At 44.9% G+C, this 14,793-nt stretch overlaps 1 protein-coding gene across 1 annotated transcript in view; it reads left to right on the forward strand.

Moving 5' to 3' along the window:
- The window catches only part of LOC127660790 (adhesion G protein-coupled receptor A3-like), a 222,840-nt gene that overhangs the window by 66,526 nt on the left and 141,521 nt on the right, over positions 1-14,793 (forward strand). The window contains 1 exon segment of the mRNA XM_052151208.1: positions 14,481-14,645. Within this exon segment, the coding sequence (XP_052007168.1) occupies positions 14,481-14,645 (165 nt within the window).

Raw genomic sequence — 14,793 nt, forward strand, 5'->3', positions numbered from 1 at the left:
TATTTAATATCTATATTAATGAACTGGCCACAACTCTTCAAAAGTCATCTTGCCCTGGACTGATCTTAGATGGCAGAGAAATCAAACGCCTCCTTTACGCTGACGACCTCCTGCTGCTGTCCCCTAATGAAGAGGGACTACATCAAAGCCTCTCCATTTTAGAAACATATAGCAGAGATTGGGCTTTACCATTAAACATGGAGAAGTCCAAAGTCATGATCTTTCAGAAAAAAAATCGCATTTTGAGCAATAAATATATATTCACAATCGGGGAAGAATCCTTCATCATGTCAACCACTATAATTATTTGGGTCTTACAATCTCTGCTTCAGGACAGTTTGATTTGGCAATAAAAGATCTGACAGACAAAGCCCGTGAGGACATATTATAGTATAAGAAAATCATTATTTAAATTCAACCCCCATTAAACTGTGGCTGAAAGTCTTCGACAGCATCATCAAACCAATACTCCTATATGGCTGTGAAATCTGGGGCCTCAAATATAAATTAAATTATGAATCTTGGGACAAAAGCCCTGTTGAAATTTTCCACCTAGAATTCTGCAAAAACATCCTGGGAGTTCACAGAAGTGCCCCGAATCTGGGCTGTAGAGCAGAACTGGGCCGGTTCCTCTCCTCACTGAAATCCAGAAGAGAGCAGCTCAATTCTGGTTCCATTTGTCAGACGCACCTCCAGATAATTACCATCACTGTGCCTTTACACACAGGACAGGACACCCAGAGAGTGACCCTATGCACTATTTAGTAGAAAAATATCAGCTAAATTCCTCCATCAGTTCAGATTGGCCAAACTGAAACAGACAGACAGAATAACGCAGGAAGAATACATTCACGATTGGCAGCACAAAGTCACTCAGGTACATAAATTAAACTTCCACAGAATCAAGACTGATTATAAATTGGCACCATATTTGATCCATATTAAAGATTATGGACAAAGAAAGCTACTGTCAAAGTATCATCTGAGTGAGCACAGTCTGTCTGTAGAGACGGGTCGACACCGACAGAACCGGAGACCCAGAGAGGACAGACCGTGTTCACACTGCACTGAAGGAGTCTGTAGAGACGGGTCGACACGGACAGAACCGGAGACCCAGAGAGGACATACCGTGTTCACGCTGCACTGAAGGAGTCTGTAGAGACGGGTCGACACGGACAGAACCGGAGACCCAGAGAGGACATACCGTGTTCACACTGCACTGAAGGAGTCTGTAGAGACGGGTCGACACGGACAGAACCGGAGACCCAGAGAGGACATACCGTGTTCACACTGCACTGAAGGAGTCTGTAGAGACGGGTCGACACGGACAGAACCGGAGACCCAGAGAGGACAGACTGTGTTCACACTGCACTGAAGGAGTCTGTAGAGACGGGTCGACACGGACAGAACCGGAGACCCAGAGAGGACATACCGTGTTCACACTGCACTGAAGGAGTCTGTAGAGACGGGTCGACACGGACAGAACCGGAGACCCAGAGAGGACAGACCGTGTTCACACTGCACTGAAGGAGTCTGTAGAGACGGGTCGACACGGACAGAACCGGAGACCCAGAGAGGACAGACCGTGTTCACACTGCACTGAAGGAGTCTGTAGAGACGGGTCGACACGGACAGAACCGGAGACCCAGAGAGGACATACCGTGTTCACACTGCACTGAAGGAGTCTGTAGAGACGGGTCGACACGGACAGAACCGGAGACCCAGAGAGGACAGACTGTGTTCACACTGCACTGAAGGAGTCTGTAGAGACGGGTCGACACGGACAGAACCGGAGACCCAGAGAGGACATACCGTGTTCACACTGCACTGAAGGAGTCTGTAGAGACGGGTCGACACGGACAGAACCGGAGACCCAGAGAGGACAGACCGTGTTCACACTGCACTGAAGGAGTCTGTAGAGGCGGGTCGACACGGACAGAACCGGAGACCCAGAGAGGACAGACCGTGTTCACACTGCACTGAAGGAGTCTGTAGAGACGGGTCGACACGGACAGAACCGGAGACCCAGAGAGGACAGACCGTGTTCACACTGCACTGAAGGAGTCTGTAGAGACGGGTCGACACGGACAGAACCGGAGACCCAGAGAGGACAGACCGTGTTCACACTGCACTGAAGGAGTCTGTAGAGACGGGTCGACACGGACAGAACCGGAGACCCAGAGAGGACAGACCGTGTTCACACTGCACTGAAGGAGTCTGTAGAGACGGGTCGACACGGACAGAACCGGAGACCCAGAGAGGACAGACTGTGTTCACACTGCACTGAAGGAGTCTGTAGAGACGGGTCGACACGGACAGAACCGGAGACCCAGAGAGGACAGACCGTGTTCACGCTGCACTGAAGGAGTTGTGGAGGATGAACTTCACTTCCTCACTCACTGCAGTAAATATGAGACCATTAGAAGCACTCACTTTACACAAATAGCTCATATTCTACCTGAATTCCAGGACATAAATGACGTAGACAAACTCTCGTATCTAATGGGAGAGAAAGTGGAGTGTGTTCAGCTGGCAGCGCAGTATGTGTCGTCCTGTCATCACATGAGGGCGAGAGACTGACCCCTCATCCTATTACAGCTCTAGTCAAACTCATATTTTAATTGATTTGTTTTTTTGTTTTTTTCTTCTCCTTCCTTATTGCTCTCTGTTTTTTTCCTTTTCGTTTGTATTTATTTTTATTTGTTTATTATTATCATTATTATTCATTTATTGTATATACATGTTGTTGTTTTTATGTTTGTAATGTGTTTATTACTGCTTTGGCAACATTGTACACTGTATACAGTCATGCCAATAAAGCTCATTTGAATTTGAATTTGAATTTGAGAGAGAGAGAGTGAGAGAGAGCGACAGAGAGAGAGAGAGAGAGAGCGACAGAGAGAGAGAGAGCAATAGAGAGAGAGAGAGAGTGAGAGAGAGCGACAGAAAGAGAGAGAGAGAGAGAGAGCGAGAGCAATAGAGAGAGAGAGTGAGAGAGAGCGACAGAGAGAGAGAGAGAGAGAGAGCGAGAGAGAAAGGTTTCACTGCAGTAAAGACTGTCTGAGTTGATCAGCCAACGAAAACACTGGCCCCCTTAATCAGATGCAACACACACACACACTGCAGCCTCCACGTTGTAAATGTGTGTGTCGACAGTGATGGAGAAAGTTTGTGCTTGTCCCACAGGATGCTGCACTACAGTACAAATATACACCTCCATTATGAAGTTCTGCTATTAAACTGTCAATGTACATGATAAATGTCTCATAAAGCTGCACGGATACAGTATTTCTTTCCACAGTGCTGTAATTGTATGATTTAAATCTATATTGCAGTCGGGCACTTTGAGGGTTGATGTTTGGACTTTGGATTATTTTGGCCAGAAGTCTGAACCAGTTTAATATATCGGAATTATGGATTTGGTCCAGAAATGGTGTCAGATTTTAGAGCTCAACAGCGGCCGTCCACTTTTACAGCTGTCGTTGTTCCGGAAGCATCTTCCCCGTTCATGTGTGCCATAGACTTTTAATGCTCCGAGGAGAATCACGACATCACAAACTTTGATCTGAGGCCCAAAAAAGTCCATTAAGACAAAGACACAAGACTGTGCACTTACCGTCTTTCACAAGGACACAAACTACAATCCCATGATGCATTGTGAATGATGTCATTGAATATAAAACTCTTGATATTAGGCTGTTGATTATAAGTATAGAAACCATATATTTTACGTCTATTGCAAAACGTTTGTGGCTTTCGTTGGTCACGGTGCATCATGGGTAATGTAGTTGTTTACCATGATTTAGCAAAAATGATTTTTAAACTATGAAGTTGAAATAATGCAGACGGATACTTCAATGGAAGCATATAACATCGATAAACAACCTCGTAGCTCACGGTAGGTCTCTCATTTTATCCCCAATTTGTAACGGCCAATTCCCAATGCGCTCTAAGTCCTCGTGGTGGCGTAGTGACTCGCCTCAATCCGGGTGGCGGAGGACGGATCTCAGTTGCCTCCGCGTCTGAAACCGTCAATCCGCGCATCTTATCACGTGACTTGTTGAGTGTGTTACCGTGGAGGCGTAGCGCGTGTGGAGGCTTCATGCTATTCTCCACAGCATCCACGCACAACTCACCACATGCCCCACCGAGAGCAAGAACCACATTATAGTGACCACGAGGAGGTTACCCCATGTGACTCTACCCTCCCTAGCAACCGGCCCAATTTGGTTGCTAAGGAGACCTGACTGGAGTCACTCAGCATGCCCTGAAATCAAACTCACGACTCCAGGTGTGATAGTCAGGGTCAATACTCACCGAGATACCCAGACCCCCCAGTAGGTCTGTCTTTAAAGTTTTATAAGTTATCATTGAAACTCAATTCGTCTACGGGATAAATGAATGTGAATTGTACTTCAGGCGCTAGGTTGCTGCACTCTATAAACATCTCTAATATTGTAAACTCTCTCTTTCTCTTTATTTTCTTATGTCTCTCTCTCACGATTTGCTCTCTCTGAGCTGACCCCCGGTTGATGTGGTAACCATGGCGACTGGAGTTTAATTCTCTCATTATGTCTCGGATTGTCTGATGAGGGTTTGTGTCTCTGTCTCTCGAGTAAGAGGACAAATGAACAGACAGAAAGTAGCAGTTCATGAAAACACAAGACAGATTACAGTTACATTCATGGCCCAAAATTGTAACGCTTTCATGCAGGGCTTAATTTAAAACGATATTATCAGCATAGCAATTTCGTGTAATAGACATTAATATTAATTAAGAGAAGCTGAAAAGCACTCACTGTCTTTGGCTGGATAACTTGTTTTATTTTGCATTAAATAACTTTTTTATATTTTTGTATTATTATTTTAATGTTTAATTGCTGCTGTTACTGAAAAACCTAAAGCACTATTTACAGTACTTTTTTTACTGGCTGTTTAAAGGTACAGTAAGCAATTTTTTTTTTTTATTTAAAAGCATGCAAAAAAATGTCATATTCCTTGAAAGATATTGATGATATAAGTGTCGTGAGATATCTCACCGGTCTCTGTGACAGCTATAGACTCTGTAAACAGCAAATAAAAATGTGACCGCGGGCAATGACGCTTCGACCTGTCAATCATTTTGCGTGTTCTCATAGTGTTGTAGTTGCAGCGAAATATTGAGGTTTAATGCCATTTTTATGCCATGTTGTTCATAACAGTTGTCAGTTGAGGGCGCTGTTTTGCTGCTGTTGTTTTTGCAACCGTTTCTGCACGATGGTGGTCTTAATAAAGCTCATTTGGTATCTTTTGAGTGCGGTTTTTGGAAAGAGTGGGCGTGGCTAATTCAACGGCTCAGTCTCGTGAAAGTAGAAATGCTGAAATCGCTTACAGCACCTTTTATATATATATATATATGTAATCCCCTTTTCTCCCAATATGGATTTCCCTCGTGGTGCTGCGGTTACTCAATTTGGGTGGCGGAGAACAAGTCTCAGTTGCCTCCGCTTCTGAGACCGTCAATCGGCGCATCTGATCACGTGACTCGTGCACGACACCGCAGAGACTCACAGTATGTGGAGCCTCATGCTACTCTCCACGATCCACACACAACTCACCACACGCCCCATTGAGAGCACCACTAATCACCACCACGAGGAGGTTACCCCATGTGACTCTACCCTCCCTAGCAACCGGCCCAATTTGGTTGCTAAGGAGACCTGACTGGAGTCACTCAGCACGCCCTGGATTCAAACTCAAGACTCAAGGTGTGATAGTCAGCGTGTGTGGAGGTTTCACGCTATTCTCCGCGGCATCCACACACAACTCACCACACGCCCAACCGAGAGCGAGAACCACATTATAGCGACCACGAGGAGGTTACCCCATGTGACTCTACCCTCCCTAGCAACCGGGCCAATTTGGTTGCTTAGGAGACCTGCTGGAGTCACTCAGCACGCCCTGGACCTTCTCTTAGTATTTGGTATAGAGGTCGACCGATACGGTAACTAAGGTGGTGGGAATGGTTAACGATAACTGATTAATCGGACGATTTATAGAAAGATTAAAAAATAATTATTGGTATTTCCATTCCATGATGGGCACAGACGTTGAGGCTACAAGTGGGGTGGTGGTCTAAGCACATAACTGGTAATCTGGTAAGCAGAAGGTTGCTGGTTCGATCCCCACAGCCACCACCATTGTGTCCTTGAGTAAGACACTTAACTCCAGGTTGCTCCGGGGGGATTGTCCCTGTAATAAGTGCACTGTAAGTCACTTTGGATAAAAGCATCTGCCAAATGCATACATGTAAATGTAATTGGTGCATTACGGGGGACTTTCAACTTGAAACAAGTCCAAAAAACACAGGGGACTCTTATTTTGAAATGACAGAGACTTATGGCTAACTTACAGTACTCTATATGAAAGTTTTTACCAAATGATGCTTTTCACAGCCTATGTATTCACCAGATGAAGAGGTAATAAGTATGTTGTACTTGTATGAGGTTTATTGATGAGAAAAAAATTAAAAATAAATAAATATATATATATATATATATATACTGTATATATATAGATATATTTCCCTCATATATATATATGTGTGTGTGTGTGTGTGTGTGTGTGTGTGTGTGTGTTTTGGACACCATAGACTTCATTGTGAAGACAAAAACAGTCAAAAACATTACTCCAAATATCTTCTTTTGAGTTCCACAAAAGAAAGAACGTCATACAGGTTTGGAGCGACATGAGGGTGAGTAAATGATGACATAATTGTCATTCAAGTCCCACTGAAATCATGTAATCATAGTGATGTCATCAGTCTCCAGAGAACCTTTTCTTAGTATTCAATGGTTCATTAATATTTCATGTTTATGCACCTCTTCAGCAGCATGTCTGTGTGTCCATGAGCAACTTTAAGTGCTTTGTGTTTGAAATATACATCAGTGAAGACTCCAGCATTACATCACCTGTTGTCTTCAGATTGATGATGTGCACAAGAGTGTAAGTGTGGACAATAGAGCTCTGTTGTGTGAATGTAGGTCAGAATGTGTGTTTGTGTGTGTGAGTCTCTGTTCTCTTGTCTGGATAACACAAACAGAACTAGATTTTGTTGTGCTCGTCCATGCAAATTTAACCGGCATGATGATAAGATGTTCTGAATGGTTTTTACTTAGTCTGTTCCTATGCAGCTGCTGAGGGGTCCTGAGTGTCAAAGGGTCCGCCCTCAACTCTGTAATACTCCCGTATCTAATAACCTGTTCATATATTTAAAAACATCTACTCCCGCCCCAAATTCACAACACTGCTGCCAGTGTCAGTATTGTTTGTCATCAGTTTAAAAACCCAATCTGATTAAAAGACGGACTGTGGCCATATTGACTTGTATATGTGTGTCCAGAGAGTGTGAGACATGTCTTGCTGGTTTGGATGGGGTTCAGACTGATGTAACCGTCGGATCTATATGTGCTCACACACAAACCACAAACTGCATCTGCTCATACATCACAACTGCTGTGAGCTCCACCAGTGACAACAAGCACTCCGAGAGAGAGCTGTTCACACAAAAATTTAAAATTCTATAATCAGTTACTCACTTTAATGTCGTTCCAAACCTGTTTGACTTTATTACTTTATTTTTGCAATAAACAAAAGAAGATGAATGTTTACACTGTTATTTCTCATACTACAAACATTAATGTGAACAGAGAGACAGACAGACAGACATACAGACAGACAGATAGACAGACAGACAGCCAGACAAAGAGACAGATAGCCAGACAGACAGATAGCCAGATAGAGAAACAGATAGACAGACAGACAGACAGACAGCCAGACATATAGACAGATAGACAGACAGACAGACATATAGACAGAAAGACAGATAGACAGAAAGACAGATAGACAGACAGACAGACAGACAGACAGATAGACAGACAGACAGACAGACAAACAGTCAGATAGATAGACAGACAGATAGACAGATAGCCAGACAGACAGATAGACAGGCAGACAGACATACAGACAGAGAGACAGACAGATAGGCAGATAGAGAGACAGACAGCCAGACATATAGACAGAAAGACAGACAGATGGATATATAGACAGACAGACAGACGGATAGACAGACAGACAGACAGACAGACAGACAAACAGTCAGATAGATAGACAGACAGATAGCCAGACAGACAGACAGATAGACAGGCAGACAGACATACAGACAGAGAGACAGACAGATAGGCAGATAGAGAGACAGATAGACAGACAGACAGCCAGACATATAGACAGAAAGACAGATAGACAGACAGACAGACAGACAGACGGATATATAGACAGACAGATGGACGGATAGACAGACAGACAGACAGACAGATAAACAGTCAGATAGATAGATAGACAGATAGACAGGCAGACAGACATACAGACAGAGAGACAGACAGATAGCCAGATAGAGAGACAGATAGACAGACAGACAGACAGACAGACAGACAGACATATAGACAGATAGACAGACAGACAGACAGACAGACAGACGGATATATAGACAGACAGATGGATAGACAGACAGACAAACAGTCAGATAGATAGACAGACCGATAGACAGATAGCCAGACAGACAGATAGATATATAGATAGACAGAGAGACAGGCAGATAGATAGCCAGACAGAGAGACAGACAGACAGACAGACAGATAGACAGGCAGACAGACATACAGACAGAGAGACAGACAGATAGGCAGATAGAGTGACAGATAGACAGACAGACAGACAGATAGCCAGACAGATAGACAGAATGACAGACAGATGGATATATAGACAGACAGACAGACAAATAATTAAATAAGTAAATGTTAAAATATTTACAATAAAATATTAGAATATTAAAATATTCACTGTTTCAAAAGAAATCATAAGACATAACAAACGTGTGTTAACATGATTTTTGTGTGATGAAATCATTTACTAACCTTTATTATGCTAGCTATATGCTAAGCTATAGCGAATTTCACAACTTAACTAGTTTTTTTCCATTCGGTGGCATTAGTGGTGCAGAATTACACAGTGCAGCTATATTGTTAAGTATAAGACATCTGCCAGTAGTTTGACTTCCTGAGGAGTGTAAACACCGTGACACTCTCAAACATTGCTCTGTTTGTTTGATCTTGCTGACCAGCCTGGCACAGCAACACTGGCTCAGCCAATGGGTGGCAGAACTATTCTGGACAAACGTATTTAAAGCAGTCATTATTTTAGCAATTGGTTATGCATAAGAAACTACACCATTAAGAAGCGTCTGGGGTGGAAATGTTTCATCTTTGTATGAAGATACAAAAATGGTTGGTAAAGCTCAACCACAGAATGAAAAGTGGCAGTCATTATATCACAGAACATGTATAGTTATTTCCTGAGGAGAGCTTGTGTATGTGAGAGAGAGGGAGATCGTGGTCTTGAACAGTCTCTGTCTCTTTCTCTCTCTGTCTCTAATCATTTTTACTGGGAAAGATTGGAGCGCTCGCTGAGCCACTTACATCACACTGCCAACATTGCATGCATGAATCGTTCGCTCCCCTCAATGTTTTTCTCCAGAAATGTTGTAGAAACACAGAGACAAAATCTGTTCAATGATCTATACTGGACTAATAATGCAGAGCTGCTGAATATGCAAGAAAAAACATAGAATTGTGTTTGTTGCTGCTGGTATCTCTACAGTATCTGTCTCGCTATTTGTGATCTGTTCATTAATGATGATGATGTTTTTGTTCTTTCATTAAATTATCCACCCAAAATCAAAAGGAAAAATACATAATTAAATATATATATATATATATATATATATATATATATATATATATATATATATATATATATATATTGTTATTGTTATTATTATTATAGAATTATATATTATATATTATTATTTATAATTATTATTATTATAGAATTAGATGTGTGTGTATATATATATATATATATATATTGATATTATTATTTTTATTATTATTATAGAAATATATATATATATAATATAAAGCCTAGGTCACAATAACATAAACTTAGGTTAGACATAGGTCTTCTTTTTCTGCTAATGCCAGAAAGTGCCTGGTGTCTGCAACATTTCTACCATTGTTAGGCTATGGTGACTTACTGCACATTGGCCACGAAATGTACCGAATGGGTAGCGATAAGCAACAGTGTGATCGGACCACAAACCGGTGCCACGATATGTAGAAAAGGACAGCGAACACCCCCCTCTCAACAACATTTGGCTTAGTATATATTAGTTATATTAGTTTATAGGACACAGAAACGTTCATTGAACATGTACACAAGCATGTACTGCTACAAGTTAGCCGATTTTGTTTGTTGGTTTGTTTGCTAAAAGTTAACCTTACCTGTCGGAGTCCCAGTCATAGCGCCGCTGCATTCATCAGTAGTTTTGGAGGAGGACTCGTGTGGTGGGCATGTTGGAAGACTTGTGTGGTGGGCATATTGGAGGAAGACTCGTGTGGTGGGCATGTTGGAAGACTTGTGTGGTGGGCATGTTGGAGGAGGACTTGTGTGGTGGGCATGTTGGAGGACTCGTGTGGTGGGCATGTTGGAGGAGGACTCGTGTGGTGGGCATATTGGAGGACTCGTGTGGTGGGCATGTTGGAGGAAGACTCGTGTGGTGGGCATATTGGAGGACTCGTGTGGTGGGCATGTTGGAGGAGGACTCGTGTGGTGGGCATGTTGGAGGAAGACTCGTGTGGTGGGCATATTGGAGGAAGACTCGTGTGGTGGGCATGTTGGAAGACTTGTGTGGTGGGCATGTTGGAGGAGGACTTGTGTGGTGGGCATGTTGGAGGACTCGTGTGGTGGGCATGTTGGAGGAGGACTCGTGTGGTGGGCATATTGGAGGACTCGTGTGGTGGGCATGTTGGAGGAAGACTCGTGTGGTGGGCATATTGGAGGACTCGTGTGGTGGGCATGTTGGAGGAGGACTCGTGTGGTGGGCATGTTGGAGGAAGACTCGTGTGGTGGGCATATTGGAGGACTCGTGTGGTGGGCATGTTGGAGGAGGACTCGTGTGGTGGGCATGTTGGAGGAGGACTCGTGTGGTGGGCATATTGGAGGAAGACTCGTGTGGTGGGCATGTTGGAGGAGGACTCGTGTGGTGGGCATATTGGAGGAAGACTCGTGTGGTGGGCATGTTGGAGGAAGACTCGTGTGGTGGGCATATTGGAGGAAGACTCGTGTGGTGGGCATGTTGGAGGAAGACTCGTGTGGTGGGCATATTGGAGGACTCGTGTGGTGGGCATGTTGGAGGAGGACTCGTGTGGTGGGCATGTTGGAGGAGGACTCGTGTGGTGGGCATATTGGAGGAAGACTCGTGTGGTGGGCATGTTGGAGGAGGACTCGTGTGGTGGGCATGTTGGAGGAGGACTCGTGTGGTGGGCATGTTGGAGGAGGACTCGTGTGGTGGGCATGTTGGAGGAGGACTCGTGTGGTGGGCATGTTGGAGGAGGACTCGTGTGGTGGGCATGTTGGAAGACTTGTGTGGTGGGCATGTTGGAGGAAGACTCGTGTGGTGGGCATATTGGAGGAAGACTCGTGTGGTGGGCATGTTGGAGGAGGACTCGTGTGGTGGGCATGTTGGAGGAGGACTCGTGTGGTGGGCATGTTGGAGGACTCGTGTGGTGGGCATGTTGGAGGAGGACTTGTGTGGTGGGCATATTGGAGGAAGACTTGTGTGGTGGGCATGTTGGAGGAGGACTCGTGTGGTGGGCATGTTGGAGGACTCGTGTGGTGGGCATGTTGGAGGAGGACTTGTGTGGTGGGCATATTGGAGGAAGACTTGTGTGGTGGGCATGTTGGAAGAGGACTCGTGTGGTGGGCATATTGGAGGAAGACTTGTGTGGTGGGCATGTTGGAGGAAGACTTGTGTGGTGGGCATATTGGAGGAAGACTCGTGTGGTGGGCATGTTGGAGGAGGACTCGTGTGGTGGGCATGTTGGAGGACTCGTGTGGTGGGCATGTTGGAAGACTTGTGTGGTGGGCATATTGGAGGAAGACTTGTGTGGTGGGCATGTTGGAGGAGGACTCGTGTGGTGGGCATGTTGGAAGACTCGTGTGGTGGGAATGTTGGAGGAGGACTTGTGTGGTGGGCATGTTGGAGGAGGACTCGTGTGGTGGGCATGTTGGAGGAAGACTCGTGTGGTGGGCATGTTGGAGGAGGACTCGTGTGGTGGGCATGTTGGAGGAAGACTCATGTGGTGGGCATGTTGGAGGAAGACTCGTGTGGTGGGCATGTTGGAGGAAGACTTGTGTGGTGGGCATGTTGGAGGAAGACTCGTGTGGTGGGCATGTTGGAGGAAGACTCGTGTGGTGGGCATGTTGGAGGACTTGTGTGGTGGGCATGTTGGAGGAAGACTCGTGTGGTGGGCATGTTGGAGGAAGACTCGTATGGTGGGCATGTTGGAGGAGGACTCTTGTGGTGGGCATGTTGGAGGAAGACTCGTGTGGTGGGCATGTGTGGTGGGCATGTTGGAGGAAGACTCATGTGGTGGGCATGTTGGAGGAAGACTCGTGTGGTGGGCATGTTGGAGGAAGACTCGTGTGGTGGGCATGTTGGAGGAGGACTCGTGTGGTGGGCATGTTGGAGGAGGACTCGTGTGGTGGGCATGTTGGAGGAAGACTCGTGTGGTGGGCATGTTGGAGGAGGACTCGTGTGGTGGGCATGTTGGAGGACTCGTGTGGTGGGCATGTTGGAGGACTCATGTGGTGGGCATGTTGGAGGAGGACTCCTGTGGTGGGCATATTGAAGGAGGACTCGTGTGGTGGGCATGTTGAAGGAGGACTCGTGTGGTGGGCATGTTGAAGGAGTCGTGTGGTGGGCATGTTGAAGGAGTCGTGTGGTGGGCATGTTGATGGAATCACTGTGGCAGGAGGACGCTGAGAGGATGACTGCACCAGCTCGGTCTTCTTGCAGTCGAAGGCGGAGCAACTTTCTGCCCATATGTTTATTCCGTGCACTGTCAAGTGCTTCATCAGATTTGTCATGTAGCCGATCTTGGCAGCAATTATCTTGTCGTGCGCTATTGGCATCGAGCATGGTGAAATGTAGCCACACTTTTTATCTTTTCTACATCTTTTTACATCTATGGGTGTTGGGAAGCATACACACTACAGCCTCACGTGTGTCTGCGGGCGTATACGGCATAAACTAGTGTTTTTCCTTGATGCCTAAACACAGCCAATCACCGGCACTTTGGGCACATCTAGCATGCTATATGCTTATCACTGACGTTGACGAGATTAAACCCTTAGGCATCGAAATTTGGTACCGAACGACAAGACATTTTTCGATACTTGATTGTTTAGAGGCAATTCGGATGGTGCCAAAAATGTATCAAACTCAATTCCCAGCCCTAACATGGGAGTTGATCATTGTTTTGTTCATTGTTTTGTTCTGTCCCCTTTAGCTGATTTATTTTTAGTTTTGTTTGTTTGTCTTTGTTTTTGGTGGGGGTGAGGGTGTAAATTGTACTTTCATGTCATGTTGTGTACTTTCCAGGTCATTCTTGTAAAAGAGATTTTTATCTCAAGTTTTTATCCTGGTTAAATAAAGGTTACTTACTAATCACTTAATTTAGGTAGGCATACCCACAATTCTAAGAAAGATAGGTGGGCATATGGCATATGCCTGTGTATATCCTAGACTACACTACTCTCTCGCTCTCTCTCTTTCTCTCTCTCTCTCTCTCTCTCTCTCTCTCTCTCTCTCTCTCTCTCTCTCATATATATATATATATATAATAAATAAAGAAAAAGTCTATATTCAGGCCCTTAATGGAACTTCAATGTTTGGGATATTTTTCTCTCTCTCTCTCCTTTTCTCCCCAATCTGGAACGCCCAATTCCCAATGCGCTCTAAATCCTCGTGGTGGCGTAGTGACTCGCCTCAATCCGGGTGGCGGAGGACAAATCTCAGTTGCCTCCGCATCTGATACCGTCAATCTGCGCATCTTATCACGTGACTTGTTGAGCGTGTTACCGTGGAGACGTAACGCATGTGGAGGCTTCACGCTATTCTCCGCGGCATCAACGCACAACTCAGCACACGCCCCACCGAGAGCGAGAACCACATTATAGTGACCACGAGGAGGTTACCCCATGTGACTCTACCCTCCCTAGCAACCGGGCCAATTTGGTTGCTAAGGAGACCTGGCTGGAGTCACTCAGCACACCCTGGATTCAAACTCACAACACCAGGTGTGATAGTCAGCGTCAATACTCGCTGAGATACCCAGACCCCCAGAAAATGACAATGTTATATAAATACCTCACCATTAAAGTTTTTTTTTCTTTTTTCTTTTTCTGATTGCCATTACAGTAATGGGAACGAGATTTGTTCTTCTTCTTTTTTTTTGGCAACCAGTAGGATGTAGTGAGGCCAGTCAGAAGAGATTTATATAATGGGCACATGTTCAAGTGTGTGTTTTCTCACTCCCGTCTTGCAGTGAGCTCATCCTGTCCAACATTGATGTCAGTGTTTCCGGTAATTGGCAGTGCCATGTATCCAGTTCCCGTGGAAACAGCTCAATCGGCATGGAAATCATGGTGTTGGACATGTCTGCGTTGTACTGCTCTGCCGAGAGGGTCAGCGGCAACAAGGGGGACTACAGGTGTGTCCACGGCATCTGAAGCAAACATATTTAGTGGCACAAACACATAAAGGATGTAAATGTTTGTTCTTTTAGAGAAGAAATCAATAACATCCGGAAAGTCTCCAAACTCATGAGTTATTGCCACTGAATCAGTTGGAGTGTTTCT

The sequence above is a fragment of the Xyrauchen texanus genome, chromosome 20 (genome assembly GCF_025860055.1).
Source record: "Xyrauchen texanus isolate HMW12.3.18 chromosome 20, RBS_HiC_50CHRs, whole genome shotgun sequence".
NCBI classification, from domain to species: domain Eukaryota; kingdom Metazoa; phylum Chordata; class Actinopteri; order Cypriniformes; family Catostomidae; genus Xyrauchen; species Xyrauchen texanus.